The sequence below is a fragment of the Oryctolagus cuniculus genome, chromosome 6 (assembly GCF_964237555.1).
Source record: "Oryctolagus cuniculus chromosome 6, mOryCun1.1, whole genome shotgun sequence".
NCBI classification, from domain to species: domain Eukaryota; kingdom Metazoa; phylum Chordata; class Mammalia; order Lagomorpha; family Leporidae; genus Oryctolagus; species Oryctolagus cuniculus.
The window spans coordinates 38,899,092-38,915,758 of record NC_091437.1 but is presented as its reverse complement, the minus strand read 5'-3'; the positions used below and the strand labels follow the sequence as shown (position 1 = coordinate 38,915,758).

The 16,667-nt window shown below is 42.3% G+C and overlaps 1 protein-coding gene and 1 long non-coding RNA gene across 3 annotated transcripts in view; one reads left to right on the top strand and one right to left on the bottom strand.

Moving 5' to 3' along the window:
• Positions 1–11,105, bottom strand: part of LOC138850195 (uncharacterized) — a 104,845-nt gene extending 93,740 nt beyond the window's left edge. The window contains exon 1 of the long non-coding RNA XR_011389833.1: positions 10,982–11,105. This is a non-coding gene — a long non-coding RNA (uncharacterized lncRNA). The remainder of the gene's footprint in view (positions 1–10,981) is intronic.
• The window catches only part of GLRA1 (glycine receptor alpha 1), a 98,799-nt gene continuing 93,225 nt past the window's right edge, over positions 11,094–16,667 (top strand). For both annotated transcript variants that reach the window (XM_008255290.4, XM_051844397.2), the window contains exon 1: positions 11,094–11,382. In XM_008255290.4, the coding sequence (XP_008253512.1) occupies positions 11,327–11,382 (56 nt within the window). In that variant the 5' untranslated portion in view covers positions 11,094–11,326. The remainder of the gene's footprint in view (positions 11,383–16,667) is intronic.

The window sequence follows — 16,667 nt, the reverse complement described above, 5'->3', positions numbered from 1 at the left end:
ACAAAAGCACTTCACCTCAGTGATATTCTTCCAAAAACTAGTAACTTCAGTCTAATTGTGAGAAAACCATCAGACAAACCCAAAATCAGAGATGTTCTACAAAATACCTGACCAGTGCTCTTCGAAACTGTTGAGGTCAAGAAAACCAAAGAGAGATTGAAAATCTGTCACAGTTCATAAGGAATAAGAAGATATGATGACTAAATTTAATGTGGTACTCTAGAGTATATCCTGGAACTGCCAAAAGACAATAAAGAAAAAAAAACTGGAAAAATACAAATTCAGTGTACTGTTGAATTAATACTAAGGTACCAACATTTATTTCTTAGTTTGTTTATTTATTTATTTTAGAAAGGCAGCATGAAAGACAAAGAATTAGAGAAAGAGAAATCATCCATCCACTGGTTCACTCCCTCAATTCCCGCAACAGTGAAGGATAGGCCAGGACAAAGCACAGATCTCGAATTCTATCCAGGTCTCTTACATTGGTGGCAGGGATTTAACTACTTGACTCATCATTGGCTGCCTCCCAGGATCACACTAGCAAGAAGCAGTACTGGAAGCAAAGCAGCCAGGATTTGAAGCAAGCTTGCTTATATAGGATGTGGCCATCCCAAGCAATGATTTAAACTACTCTGCCGCAAGACTCACCCAGATTTCTTAGTTTTGACAAACGTGTCATTACATAAGATATTATTAGAAGAAACTGGGTGAAAGGTATATAGGAATTTTTCTGTAAGTCTAAAAATAAAATGAAAATGAATGATAATTATTGTGGGGTTCTTCATGAAGAATGGTCAGGGAAGGCTTCATTAAAAAATAAAGCAAAATAATATTTTTGCAAAACAGCTGTTGATTATTGAAAGGCTTCACAATGATTTGTCAGTCTCATAGGCTTACAGAAGCAAAAATTGGGATTAAGATACCACCAAAGAAAAACTAGTTACTTTCAATTGAACCCTGATGGATTTTGCCCAATGAGTAAGATAAATCATAGATAGACTCTACTTAGAAAGCCTAAAACACAGCTCCAAATTACCTGAATAGATCACTAGATCAAGGTGACCTGTCTACAATCTACCAACAAAAAAGAAATGTAATGCTTCCCTGAAGATAATATGGTTCAGGGCCACTATAATTTTCACATATAGTTTAAGATATTCACTGAAAAAATATCAAACTTGCCAACAAACAGATATAAAGAACCAAAACCTATGGAAGAAAATCAGGTAAGAGAAACATACTAATAGATGGCCTGGATTTTAGGATCATCAGAGAGGAACTGCCAATCAGGATAAACATGTTCCAGAAGATTGACAAAAAGATGAAGAATTTTATGAAGGAGCTGGAATCTGTTTTAGAAATAATTAAGAAGTGGCAGTTCTAGATCCAAAAATCAGTTCAATAGGCATGTACAAAACCAAACATAGCACCACAGAAGGTTAATGAAAAGAACAGAAATGATTCAGGCTGGTACAGAGGGATAAAGAGAAAATAGATAATGTTGAAAAGGCCATCAGTGACATTTAAGACAGAATGAAGAAGTCTAACATATGTTTAAATTGGCCATTACATGGAGAGGTGAGAGTGAAGGAAAAAGCAATACAGAATATTAGTACTGATAAAATACATCAGGACACAAATCCAAAAACATTCAATGAGGCTCAAGCAAGATATAAAGGAAACCAAACCCATAAAACTGATTTAAAAATATGAAGGACGGAAAAATCTTCCAGAACACCAGAAAAAATGTAAAAAGAATAATTACCTTTACAGGAACAAAAAATAAGACTTACTGCTGACTTTTCAAAGATACTATGTAAGCCAGAAAATAATGGAATTGTTTTAATATATTTATTTTAATTAAACAGTGCACTTCTAAGGAGCAAAGAATAAAGCAAAATGAATACTGGAAAATGTTTTGAACTCAATACTGAAATACAAATTATCACAATCCATTGGATGCAGCTTGGGGGGAAATAGGTCTTAAACATTTGAGATCTAATTAGTAAATAAAAATGGTTGAAAATCAATTTTCAAGTATTTATCTCAAGAAATTGGAAAAAAGACAAGCACATTAGACTCAAAAAATTACATACATCAAGACCAAAAAGAAAACAAGTTTATATATTATAGGTGAAAATGTTTAAAGTTAGTTATTTGAAGTGAAAAATAAAATGGCTAATCCTTTAGCAAGAATAGCCAAGAAACAAGTGAGAAAGCACACATTACCAATATGACAAATAGAAGAGAATGTATCATTACAGATTCTAAAGACTAACAAGATAAGTGGATTCAAAGCATTATGCAAATACATGTGAAAATGTAAATAAAATGGGCAAGTGTCTAGAAAAATATAACTAAAATCAACAGATGGACAAATAGTCAAATATCTATTAAATAAATTGAATCTGTAAATACAAACTTTCCTTTAAGCAACCTCCAAGCTTAGTTGGCTTCACTAAGGAATACTCCAGACACTTACAGAAGAAATAATGCCAGCTTGCCTATACATTTCTAAAGAATGAAAAAGAGAAAACATCCACTTCTTGATGACACCACCACATTCTGCATACCAAAGCCTGAAAAGGGCATTTTTTTAAAAAGAAAAGTTATAGGTCAGTACCTCTTACAAAGATGTTTCTTTTTAGTCAAAATCAAGCAAAATGAAAGTAATAAAAATTAGAATAGATCATTTTTGGCAAATAATGACTTGAAGGGGTATCTGAGGCAAGTCTCTAGGGTAACATTTCATATATGAGATATTCATGTACTTACATGCATGTGTTCCAGTTTTAGATACTTTTTAAATACGTAGAACATGAATTTATTTCCATCATGCCCTGCCTTCGAGCAACACTGGTATTATGCTCTTCTTGTGCTACCATTTTCCATAGTTCAAAGTGTATACAAAGTACTTAATGGACATAAGTGGTCTTCACCAAGTTCATGGCAAATTGTTATTATGAAAAAATGATGCATTCAATTTTTTAAAATTTGCACTAAAATGAATTCAACATTTAACTTTTTCCAAAAACTGTTGAAGTATCCTAGTTTTATTAAAAATTGAATGGCTAAATCTGTGAAACATCAACACAAGGTCATACAGTGGGTTTTGAACCATCTAAGTATTTTTTAAATAAATGAATAAACCCCTGAGTGAATGAAAACCCCAGGAAAACCATATCTGCTACCAAGCCTTCTTAAATGTCCTTGTGGACATTTAATAAGAGATTAGAGACCCAATAAAATGAACTGAACAAACAGATGTGAAACAAGAGTTAAGGACAGGGGTGAGTGCTGTAGCGTAGCAGGCTAAGCCATACAGGTGCTGATTCATATCCTGGCTGCTCCTCTTCCAATTAAGCTCTCTGTGACCTGGGAAAGCAGAAGATGACCCAAGTGCTTGGACTCCTGCACCCATGTGAGAGACCCAGAAGAAGCTCCTGGTTCCTGGCTTCGGATTGGCCCAGCTCCGGCCATTGCAGCCCTTTGGGGAGTAAACCAAGCAGATAGAAGACCTTTCTCTCTGTCTCTTCCTTTCTGTGTCTTTAACTCTGCCTCTCAAATGAATAAATAAAATCTTTTAAAAAAAATTCTAGGGGCCAGCGCTCTGGCACAGTAGGTTAAAGCCACAGTCTGAAGCGCCAGCATCCCATATGGGCGCCAGTTTGAATCCCAGCTGTTCCACTTCTGATCCAGCTCTCTGCCATGGCCTGAGAAAGCAACAGACGATGACCCAAGTCTTTGGGCCCCTACACCCACACGAGAGACCCAGAAGAAGCTCCTGGCTCCTGGCTTCGGATTGGATCAGCTCTGGCCGTTGCAGTCATCTGGGGAGTGAACCAGCGGAAGGAAGACCTCTCTCTCTCTCTGTCTGGCTCTACCTCTCTATGTAACTCCATCTTTCAAATAAAAAAATATATATATATTTCAAAAAAAATTTAAAAATTTTTTTAAAAGAGTTAGGACATCCTGGGAAAAAAAATAGAAAACAGTGACAGAGATGGTTTGGAGAAGATGGAAATGACGTATGAAAAGATAATAAAAATGCTCATATGAATGTCAGAACACAAGTGTAGACCTGGCTACAAAAGAAAATTGGGGGTCTCATGAGAAAGTCAGGGTCTGCTTAGCACTGATATGAGGCACTTCTTCCTCAATGGTCCTACCTGTCTTCTTTTATTCTAGGTCTCAGAGAACCTGCAAAACAGAGTCATAAGGTCTAGATTCAATTTGTTGGTGTTAGCCACTCATTCAACAGTTCTGAGCCTGGAGTCACAGGATAAATGGTCTCAATAATTTACGCATCTACTGCTTGGGGGACTAAAAGTTCTCCTGGTGACACTGAGATTTCCCAAGTGTTTCTGAGGTCCTTTATTTAAAACCCAAAGAACAGACTATTGCATTGCAATAAAAAAGGCAGTGAGTGTCTCCTTTAAGTCTGAGTTAGAAAGCACTAAGAGTAAAGCATCAGCGGCTTGGAGGAAAGGCTCTGCCTCAATCCTGTTTTTAAACCCAGTTTCATCATAATATTTCAGCACCGTTAGGAAAACTGCTTAGTTGCTCCAAATATCCATCTCTCTTTACAAAATATCACTGAAGCCTGTCAAAGCAATGTTGAAATATCCAGCACTCTCCTCTGTGAATGTCATTATGAGCATGGGCTGGCATTATGTTAATTACATCAGCTGGCACAGGACCACATCATCTCACCCAATTAACACCCTTCCTCTCCTGTCTTCTCTTTAGGCCCTCTGCCTGAATCTTTTTGCTCTTTTCATTGATTCATTCATTCATTCATCCTCATAAGGAACATTTATTGAGCACATTCTATGTGCCAGACACTGTGTGTAGAAAGACGGACCCTGACTCACCACAGTTCTGTTTAGGTCTTGTCTACTTTGTGATGGTGTGAAAGCCATAAGCCTTCAGTAGAAATCATATCGAATTTTAAATTTTGATCTTTTCCCAGGCTAGCAATGTGCAGTATGATATTCTCTCATGATGTTTGGTGGTGGCAGCAAGTCACAATTCATAGTCAGCTATACAATCACGAAGGTAAACAAGCAATATTCTACAGTGCACCATATTCAATTACATGAGGCAGTCAGCATTTTCTTACAAAATAGGCTTTTTTAGAGGTTTTGATAAAATGTAAAGTAATGTAAATGTTCTGAGCACATTTACGTAGGCAAGTTAAGCTATGATACTCAGTAATATTGAATGTATTTTCAACCTAAAATATTTTCAATTTACTATGGGCTTATCAGGACTTAACTCCATTATAAGTTCAGGAATATAGATACCAACATACATATATATGAGGGTACTTCAAAAAGTTCATGGAAATTGAATTAAAATGTTTATTTAGGCCCAAAAAGTTTGAAATGCATGCAAAAGAGGAGTCCTCAGGAAGTGCATAAAAAGCATATTACCAAAAAAACCACGTGTGGATTTCAAAAACTTTTGCACCAAAACAAACTTATCTTTTAATTCCATATATACATATCAGTAATGAACCAGGCACAGTTCCCCTTGTAAATTTCCTTGGCTTTCTTTCTGTATGCCTCTCACCTTAAATGACGCACAAAATAGGGGGGAAATCCTTCAGCTACACAAGCTATACTTGTGTTCTTGTCCCAGCTGTAAGTCAATTACCCTCTCTAGATATAATTTCCTTGCTCTTCTTAAATAAAAGTGCTGGGGCTGGCACTGTGGCAGAGCGGGTAAAGTTATTGCCTGTTGTGCTGGCATCCCATATGGGTGCCAGTTCGAGTCCCGGCTGCTCCACTACCGATCCAGCTCTCTGCCATGGCCTGGGAAGGCAGTGGAAGATGGTCCAAGTCCTTAAGCCCCTGCACCCACATGGGAAACCTGGACAAACTCCTGGCTCTGGCTTTGCATAAGCTCAGCTCCAGCCATTGTGGCTAATTGAGGAGTGAACCAGCAGATGGAATACCTCTCTCTCTGTCTCTCTCTCTACCTCTCCTCCTCTCTCTGTGTAACTCTTTAAAAAAAAGATTTATTTACTTATTAGAAAGAGTGCTAAGACCAGTCTCTAAGAATTTCTCACATGGACTTTTGCAGTAGATCCTACCTGGCCTTGTGTTTTATTTTATCACCACACACACACACACTTCATTCTGGACACAACAGCCAAGCTAATCATATTAAACTGTTCAGTCCTACCTTGTTATTTATTACTCCTCTGCTTAACACTCCCCAGTGGTCCCTAGCAGAAATGGCCTAACCCTCATAGACTCTTCAACGTCTCCTCCTATCACTATCCCCTTCCATCAGTGACCTCCATGCTGGTTCTTACACACTCCTAGCACTACTTCCCTTTCAGAGCCTTCGTATTTGCTCTTCCCACTACTTGGAAAACTCTCCTCCCCTTCCCAAGCTTCACACGGCTCAGTCCCTCTTTCCTTCCATGAATGACCCAAATGTCTTCTTTTCAGAAAGCCCTCTCTGGGAGAAAACTTCCACTTTGGCTATGACCTTGTCTAAATAAGATCAGAGTCCACGAACTCAAAAGGCTTCCATAGCCTTGGCAATTCATAACAAGAGCCTAGGGAGATTACTGACGCCATAAACAAGAGTGTCAATTTGTTAAGTCAACAACAGGAGTCACTGTGCACTTACTCCTCATGTAGGATCTCTGTCCTTAATGTGTTGTTCAATGTGAATTAATGCTATAACTAGTACTCAAACAGTATTTTACACTTTATGTTCTGTGTGGGTGCAAACTGTTGAAATCTTTACTTAATATATACTAAATCGATCTGTATATAAAGATAATTGAAAATGAATCTTGATGTGAATGGAATGGGAGAGGGAGCGGGAAATGGGAGGGTTGTGGGTAGGAGGAAAGTTATGGGGGTGGGGGAAGCCATTGTAATCCACAAGCTGTACTTTGGAAATTTATATTTATTAAATAAAAGTTTTTTTTAAAAGCCCTCTCTGGTCTGACCACCCAACATAAACTAGCACCTCCATGTCACTCCCTGCTCCTTGCCCTGGTTTTCTTTTCTTTAAGATTTACTTATTTATTTGAAAGTCAGAATTACACAGAGAGAAAAGGAGAGGCAGAGAGAGAGAGAGAGAGAGAGAGAGAGAGAGAGAGAGAGAGAGGTATCTGCCATCCACTGGTTCACTCCCCAACTGGCCACAGGTCTGCCACGCGGGTGTTCAGGGGCCCAAGGACTTGGACCATCTTTCATTGCTTTCCCAGGCCATAGCTGAGAGCTGGATCAGAAGCAGAGCAGCCGGGACTCAAACCAGTGCCCACGTGGGATGCTGGCACTGCAAGCGGCAGCTTTACCTGCTACACCACAGTTTTCTTTTTTAACCCTCATGATTTCCTAACATATCATATATTGCCTTGTTTTTTCTTCTCTTTCTGCTACCCTCCATTAGAACAGGAATCTCTGCCTGCTTTGTTCCCTGCTATATCCCCAGAATCTATAGTAGCGCTTAACACATGGTAAATGTTTGTGGAATAAGAAAGACTCTTTTCTGGAAATAAAGTAACTCTGTACGTCAAAATTCAGTCATGGTTACTAAGATTCAAGTCTGAGACCTACAAGGGACAAATCAAGTACTGGAATTACGTTGGAATTGGGTTGTACACTATACTTACCAATAGCTATGGACCGTTAGCCGAAGCCAATCCTTGCCATTCCATTAAGATTTTTGTTTCATACCATGTTGAGTTACAATGAGATTATATCTAAATGCCATTTCTACCATTCAGTTTATTATGGTGATAAAAACAGGCCTTACTGCCTTCATTTGACTTTGGCCCAGAGAGGTTTAGGGATTTACCCCATGAATCCAGTCTTTCCGAGGAAGAGTTAAGAAAAGGACATAATCCCTGACCAAGTCTTCATGTTGCTTTTTTTTTAATTTTCAATAATGATCTACACAAGAACAGAAAGACCTGGGCACACTATCAATGTAAGTGGTGAAAACTGTTGATTATCAACCATAAGGGACATTTCCCACAGAATTTCTAAAGTAATTCCACGTTCCAGAGGTTCAGATTAACTGTTCAGCTCTAACTGCCATATCCCCAATGTTTGGCACATGCTCCACTCATGTGTGCTGAGCAAATGAAATTATCAGCTACACAGTGAAGAAACCTACTAGAAAAACAAGTGCCTCTTCCCCCAGTAATAGTTGCCCTCATCTCCTGCATGGGTCACAGCCTTGGGGTCATTTATCTCCACAAATAGCAACACACACACATACACAACATTCCTTGAAGGAGAATAAAAAGAAACTTCTACACATTGCATCCATAGCTGAGTAGACAGGTGCTTCCTAGCCAGGTGAAGAGCAAGGGAAAAGTTGCCAGCTCATAGTTTGCTTTAGTACTTCCAGAGGCATCATAATCACAGACACACACACACCTGTGTGGACAGAGCTCCATTTACAGAAGCAAGTAAACAAATACATGCACTTTAAATTCACTTCAGAAACAGGCAGGATGAAAATCATAAATAAATTTTTATACTTAAAAATATACATGTTGGGTTCACCAAGCCTACTCTCAAATATACACACATATTGTATACACACATTCAAAAAGATATTTGCTTCAATGTGTGACTATGATGTGTAAATGAGATTATGTGAAGTGCACAATAGTGACTGGTACACAGAAGGCATGCGAATAAAGGTTAACTCTTGATTATATATACAGCATATATGTACCTGTGCTTGTTTCTGTAGTACATATATGCATGAATAAACTTGTGTGTATATATACATACATATACATATATATACACACCAGAATCATGTAAATATCCATCATCAAAGCAAAATTTATTTTCAGTCATTGCTCAAAACATCATGGAAATGCCGATGTGTGGAGCCAACAAAAGAAGTACTATGGGGTGTCCTGTTACAGTGCAGGGGCAGAGGAGGTGGAACCCTGCTGGTAGAATGCCAGTAAACAATATTTTGTAGACTTCCTCACTGGAAAGAAGACCTGGAGAGAACTGGGTGTTGAGAACTAATCTATGAAAACCTGTCCTCCTAACCCTCAAAGAAGGAATTCCTGGGGCTGTGGCTCAGCAGGTTAACACCCTGGCCTGAAGCGCCAGCATCCCATACAGGCACCAGTTCTAGTCCCTGCTACTCCTCTTCCCATCCAGCTCTCTGCTGTGTCCTGGGAAAGCAGTAGAAGATGGCCCAAGTCCTTGGGCCCCTGCACCCATGTGGGAGACCTGGAAGAAGCTCCTGGCTTCAGATCAGCACAGCTCCAGCCATTGCGACCATCTGGGGAGTGAACCATCGATGGAAGACCTCTCTCTCTGCCTCCCCTCTCTCTGTGTAACTCTGACTTTCAAATAAATAAATCTTTATTTAAAAAAAAAAGGAAGGAATTCCTAAAGTTACTGGTTAAGGGGAAAGCTTTGTCCTCTCTCAGTAGCCTTGGAAGGGAGAGCCAGCAGAGTTCCAGAGAGTTCAAATCAGCCAGAAAATCCTGCAGAGGTTATTAATCCACTAAAGTCCCGTAGCCTGGAGAAAATCTGATTAACTCTACCTCCACAGATGGGCTCTAACATGAAATGTATAGCTGGATTCTGAGACTCAAATAAAGTGGGGGAAAAGAGAGGGAGGCAGGATAAAGGGAAAGCAGGGGATGCATGTAGGAAGCACCAAATACCTGTGTGTAGGATTTAACTCTGTTGGTAGAGCCAGCTACAGGCTCTGAAGCTCAGTTTCCACAGCTTATCAATTCTGAATAAAACTGTCTCTTGTCCATTTGGGAAACAACACATCTTCCTTCTCTCCCAAAAGGGTGCCAGCCAGGGCAGCTCCTCTTGACCCTGGAAACTGATCAAGAAACCTCTCCCTGTATTTTCCTGCAGCAAGGACCTGGAGAGAGAGACTGCCTCTCTCCACCCGATTTTTTTAGAAAACCTCTTCTTTCTTTCCAGGGCTAAATATTGTAACTTCAGAGCCCTCAAGAAATTCAGAGGTCTGGTTCAACTCTGCACTTTTTAAATGATCAACAGCCCAGAAGCACTCTGCACAGGCTGTCTTCCTCAAATGCAACTACACTCTTTAAAATCCAAGGCAATACTTTGAAAGGCCTCAAGGGATTAACTCCTTACCCCCGCCCACCCCACAGCCTGCTCGCCGCCAAGAAGCTGGGACTAAGGGGGAGGAAGGCCGGTGGTGCCCAGCACTCTAAGCGTTAAAACCAACCCCAGAGTCTAACACGCCATTGGCCCAATGCAGGGAGAAGATCTAGTTTTCGCAGCCGCGGGCCAATGAACACCTCGAGTGGGAGGGTTTGAAGATACTAAGGAGTTTTCCCCCCTTTTTTCCCTCTCCACCCCCTCCCGTCGGCCATCGCCCCCCCCCCATCCCTACGCCACCAGTTTGTTAAATTAATGCAGTAAGAAAGTCTAGAGATCTGGAGGAGTCCTGGCCAAACGAAGATGGGCACACTCAGAAAACCGAGACGTCTCTGAAACCTTGAGGAGGCTCCTAAGCCCCACGGGGTAGCCATGGACCCCAGCAGCCCCTGAAACTTGCCCTGGGCTCTCGCACGGCTGCAGCCCCGAGCAATGGGACACCTTTCCTGCATCGATCATAACTTATTCGGCGGGGACCAGAGAACAGGGATCGGCGCAAGGCAACAACAGACCGGAACGGAGGCTGGGGCACGAGCTTCTGGGACTCGGTCGCGATGCGACAGCCTGGCACCCTCTGCGAGATTTAACTGAAGGCAGCGCCGTCCACCGCGTTCCCCTCGCCCCAAAGCCCCGCAGGCAGCCCCAGAGCCAGCAAGCCCTGCTCTCTCCACCCAAGATGCTCGCCCACTCCAGCGGTCCGAGGCCAGCGCTCTGATCGCCTCTGAAGATTTTTTTTTTTTTTTTGCCCTTGCATGAAGCTGGCCGTTTAAACAGAAAAAACAGGGGTAAAAAAAAAAAAAAGAAAAAGAAAATATACCCACCCCCAAACGTGCCTCCCCAGCGCCGCAGGGAGCCGACAGACACGCCGGAGTTTAGCAAACAGCTGTACTCTTCGCGCTCCTGAAAAGCAGGGCTGGACGCTCTCCGTGGTGCTGAATCGCGTCGCGGCCGCCTCTATCCGTGGTACCCGCGGCCGCCTCTATCCGTGGTACCCTCAGCCGCCTCAAGCCGCGGCCCCCGGGGCTCTCGCTCCGCACCCCTGTTCCCCATCGCCCCTGAACATCTGGATTATTTTTTTCAATAGCGCTGGTTTTGTAAGTGCCAATTTGAAACATTTTTGCCCCCTCCCCATAAGTCGTGGACTACAAAGCACAAGGACCTGAAAAATGTACAGCTTCAATACTCTTCGACTCTACCTTTGGGAGACCATTGTATTCTTCAGGTATGCAATTTTCTACTGACCACATCGCTCTCATGGAAATGGGGGGAAGGAGTGCGGATGCTGCCCGTGCCCGTGGTCCCATCACTGGGGGCGAAGGGGTGCTGTGTACCGCTGCAGTCGGGTCCTCCCTCCCCCGCCCCCTCTTCGCCCATCCGCCCCCCCAACCCCCGCCCGCAGGGTGTCTGGCTTGTGCGTGGAGGTCTGAGACAGGCGCTGCTCCGGCAGCTGTTTGCCTGTTCCTTGTGGTTTGCTTGTCCTTCCACCGGCTACTACCCCTCAATACAACCCCCCGGGGGGCCCCTGCATATCAGCTCTCGCTTGGCTGAGGACTTTAAGGGGAAGCTTTAGGAGTTACTCAGTTTAATTAGGACTGCATTCTCTCTAACCGCAGTGCCGAAAACCTCAGCTCTCCCGTCTGAGAGCCAAGTGACAACTAGCGGTGACGGGGAAGGTTGCACTCGAACTTGCTGGACACAGAACATTTCATTTTCTCTCCTTTTTTGTTGTTTTCTTTTTTTCTGCGGGGGAGGGAGAGGGGTTTCTGAGGCCTGGTGCTTGGAGACAATAGTGTTACGACCCCGGTTTGCAAAAGCCTGAACTTGGATGCAGGAGAGATCTATTTAAGAACAGATACTGGGAAAACATTTCCCTTTTGAAACTTTGGCTCTCTCTTTTGCTTCACCCACCTTTCAAAACTCTACTTTGTGTGCAGCAGATGCTGAACCAATGGAAAATTCTTTTTGTTTTGTTTCTTAATCTATGTCTATTTCTGGTTCAATAGCTGAGTTGCCCCTAACCACTGTCAGATTAAAATTTTCAGCCTATAGGCTTGGCATTCTTATGTTAGTACAAGTGAAAAGTGAAAAATTGTATCTTCAGGTAGCACTGAAATAGATGGTTCTTTTTTAAGTGGGTGAATCATGCTGTCTTCAGATATGCTTATGATAAATTCCATTAACATGAGTTGAAAAAAATCACTCTTTTTCCATGACCTGCAGGGATAATTAATCTTCCTTATTTTAGATGCCTGCCTCTTGTGTATTGTATTAGCTTGGCATTGGATTAATAGTCATTCAAAAAATATACTCCAGTTGTTCTCGAAAATAAGTGACCACCAAATATTATCACCTCCCATCATAAAACAGAACATAATTCTGCTTTCATTTGACTACATATAAACTATGGGTTTGATGAGTCCATCAGTCCCTGTATTAAATGAATGACACCTCCTCCAAATTGTAAATGTCTGTAAGCCTCTCTTCATGTACTTCTCTTGAGATGAAGAAGATCCCCCTTCTCTGAGATACCTCGGGCTAAAGCTTCTAATCTCCAGTATAAATAATTCTGTGATAGGCCACAGTCCTGAGCACAGGTCAGAATGTAAATAGTCAAGGAGTCAGACAGAATGAAAAAAGTACAACAATCCAGGGTCTAGTGAAATGTAACTACTTTATGGGGGAATTATCCTATTAATATCAGATTCTTTCTTCTCTGTGTACCTGGTAAAACTGTAAAATGCTGTGGAGGTAGGGTATGTGGTAACATTTGTATGCAAATTGATTCTCTATTTGTCTTACCAGAGACAGAACTGAACCAGAGAGATTAAAGAGCAAATTAATAGGACCAAGCACATCATCCCCCCCACTACCCTACACACTCAAGTCCTTTTTTTCTTGATGAACAGTATGCAATGCTGGATCTCCTGTCAGACACTGTCATTCAGGAAAGGGAGACTTGGTCTAAAACGTCTGCATTGTAATCATTTGGATAAGGTTAGGAATCTCCTCTGTTAATTCTGCAAGTAAACTGGTGGTAGCCTGTCAGAAAACGCCACTCTACATCTCTTTTTCTTATGTGTGTGACGGCACACATGAGCAACAATGGATGTGCGATAGAATCCCATGTGTTTAAAAGAAGAGTGATGACTATGGAGATTTGGAAAGGCAGTTGTATCATTTGTGCTTTCAAAATATAGGAATAGCTACTTCATTTGAGAAGTGAATGCTCACTTTTGAAACACAAAGTAAGAAAAAGATATATTCAACTAGCAAAATACCCTCAGCAATTTTTCAGACAGATTTTTTTAAAAGGTCACAAATGGGTTAAAGTGAGTAGGTTATCTTTGTTCAATTGATATTTTCATTTCTAACTCTGATTTTTTTTCTGTTCTATGTGAAAACACAGAAGCAGTAAAATCTGGGGGCTCAGTACACTGTATGTAAGGGTAAATGAAGGCTGGCAGCTCCCTGCTAGGTTCCATGTGAATAACCCCTACTCCCCCAAGGGACAGCACTGAGTTGGAATAAGCAAATCCAATCATCTCAGGCACCCAGGTCCCCCTTAGATTAGATGATGCCAGCTGCTCACCTTGCTGGGGAAAAAATTGGGGGCTAGGAAATGTTCTCAACAACAGAAGTGCTGCTGCATTACCACATAACCAGTGAGTGACAATAACCACTGCAGAACAAACAACAATTGAAATGAATAGGGCAGAAATCTCATATGGTGCCAACACAGGGAACAAATTGAGGCCTTAGAAAGGGGTCCTGGTTGACAAGCAGCATTGCAGTTTCTCATCAGCTGTGTCACCAAAAGTAAAACAAGGTGATATGGCTGAAGTTCCTGCTGTGGTGTTTAAAAACCTGAAGCCCTAAAATCCTTTAAGACACATTCTGGATTTCAATAAGCTGAATTTTGTCTCCGTGTCTTCAGTTAAGGATGGGGTCTTACACCTAGACTAGAAAAATAATAGGCAAAGGTCTTTTATTTAATGGTAGGAGCACATTCTCTCAAACCTCCTGTCAAACCAAAGGGAACTTGACTTTGATCTCCAGAGCCCATACAGAGGCCATGGGCTGGAGCAGGCCCAATAGGATCCCAAAATTCTTCCGTCTTCTGCGTAACTCGGGCAGACTCATGGTGTATAACCGTGCTTCTCAAGCTCTGCATTACCGGCATTTTGAACTGGTAATTCTTTGTTATGAATGCTGCCCTATATGCTGTAAGATGTTTAGCAGCGTTCCTATTGCTAGTAACACCCTTTCCCTAGTCACAACAAGTCCAAAAAAAAAAATCTTCAGACATTGCCAAACATCTGTAGAGGGATGTGAGAGGGGGGAAGATAAAACTTCCCAGTTTCAAACTACAGCATAGAATGACCAAATTTTTAATCAGTCGCTTTGATGTACCAATTATAATGAGTAGGAGGAAAGTCTCACTTCCTTGAGAAAATGCACTTGTGAAACATACAAAGCACTACAGTGAAACAACAAGGAGCCTTGCTAATGCTTGAGAAGGGGACAAAGGCAAGGAAAGAAACCAGGTCTTGTCCATGGGTGGTTTTCCCAGAAGATCAGCTTTTCCTTATGCAACACCTCCATCTCCCATCCCATTAGATGCTTCCTTTGCACAGGGTCTTGTCCTGAGTATGACACTCAATAAGAAAGAAGTTTCTATCCACACTCACATAAAAATGAACATGGTAAATACATCATTTCATATCTTGGCCCTAAAAGCCTACCCAGGTAGAAGGCAAATGACCTTTTCACTCTTGTGGTCCCCCTCTTCCCTGGACTCCAAGTTTGGCAATGATGACCTTGATCTTTTCCACCTGGTAGTAAAGCTGTCCTCTGCCTGAAATCTGCTGCATTTGGGGCATCACAGAAAGCATCTAGGAGTGTCTGAAATGGACTTCCCTAAGGAAGGAAGTCTCTTGAGTAAGTTTGCATTGGGTCCCATCAGTTCACCCTCTTTGGGGGTTGAAGAACATTAAGACAAAGAAAAGTTCATGATTTTGTTCCCAAGGGACAGTCTGGAAAGGGCCCCTAGGCTGGTAAGAGGAGTTATGAATCAGCATACTTCTACATACTTGCAAAATCGGTAATGACTATCAGGGGATATTCAGGGAATTAATTTTTGAGGCTGCCTTATGAAAGAGGTGATGCACCATGTGGTGCAGTCGAAAGAGCTGTTGGGCCACAATTTGAGAGCCCCTGCTTCTACAGCCAGCTCTGCTCCCATCCTACAGCATAGCCATAATAAAACAAGTCTCTTAGACTTGTGGGGATTCAGTTTTCTTACCAATCAACACAAATGTCTGGAACTTGACACTTCTAGGTTCCCTGCAGTCTCTAGTAAGGGCTTTATCAATGCAGGGCCCATGACCACAAGGCTCAGGGTGAGTTGGCTTAGGTAGTGATGCTGCCTTCCTTTCTTTATCAGACACTTATCTATCATGGATATGTGTGTCCTGGCCTAAATGAGGCACTCTGCAGGGACAGAGGCCCCAGCAGCCGTCCTTGCACAAAGAGGAGGCAGTATTTTTTTTTTTTTGACAGGCAGAGTGGATAGTGAGAGAGAGAGACAAAGGTCTTCCTTTGCCATTGGTTCACCCTCCAATGGCCGCCACGCTGCAGCCGGCGCACTGCGCTGATCCGAAGCCAGGAGCCAGGTACTTCTCCTGGTCTCCCATGCGGGTGCAGGGCCCAAGGACTTGGGCCATCCTCCACTTCACTCCCCGGCCACAGCAGAGAGCTGGCCTGGAAGAGGGGCAACCGGGACAGAATCCAGCACCCCGACCGGGACTAGAACCCAGTGTGCCGGCACCGCAAGGCGGAGGATTAGCCTAGTGAGCCACGGCGCTGGCCTGGCAGTACTGTTTTTAAACACATATTGCACACCTTTCTTCCCTTCTCTGAGGGCCTATGGCGCTCCTGTCCAGGTTGCCTGTGTGCACATCTCATGACAGCATCACATTTATGTGGGTGTCATTATCTTGACTTCCTTCATCAGTTGGCAGAAAGCAGAATGATTTTCAAGATGGATGGCACTGTCTCCCTGCCTGGCAATCTTGACATTGTTCAGCAAGCTTTAAGGTATGCTTTAAGCAAAGCAGCCTTGGCCCAAGTGGCTGGAGACCTGGGATCTAGAATTTAGCAAGCTACATGACCTTGAAAGGTGCCATGACCCTTGGGGCCCTCACCTTCCTCAACTACAAAAAGAAAGGATTCAACCAATCATTCTATCTAAAGCCATTTTTAGCTGTGCCAGTTTAAGGTTATCTTCTCCCAATCTCCCCATGACAGCACAGTTTTTGGTTACAGCTATTGCAGCATATGTCAATTATTTTAAGAAATGGCCACATTGAGGTATATTCAGTCTCACAAGCCAGAGAGGATGAGGACCTCCCTAAATAACCTCACCCTCTGGACACCAGTATTGACAGCTCCTATAACTATGTCCATTTCATCAGGGCCATGAGAAAACATGGTGTCTGATCAGTGTTC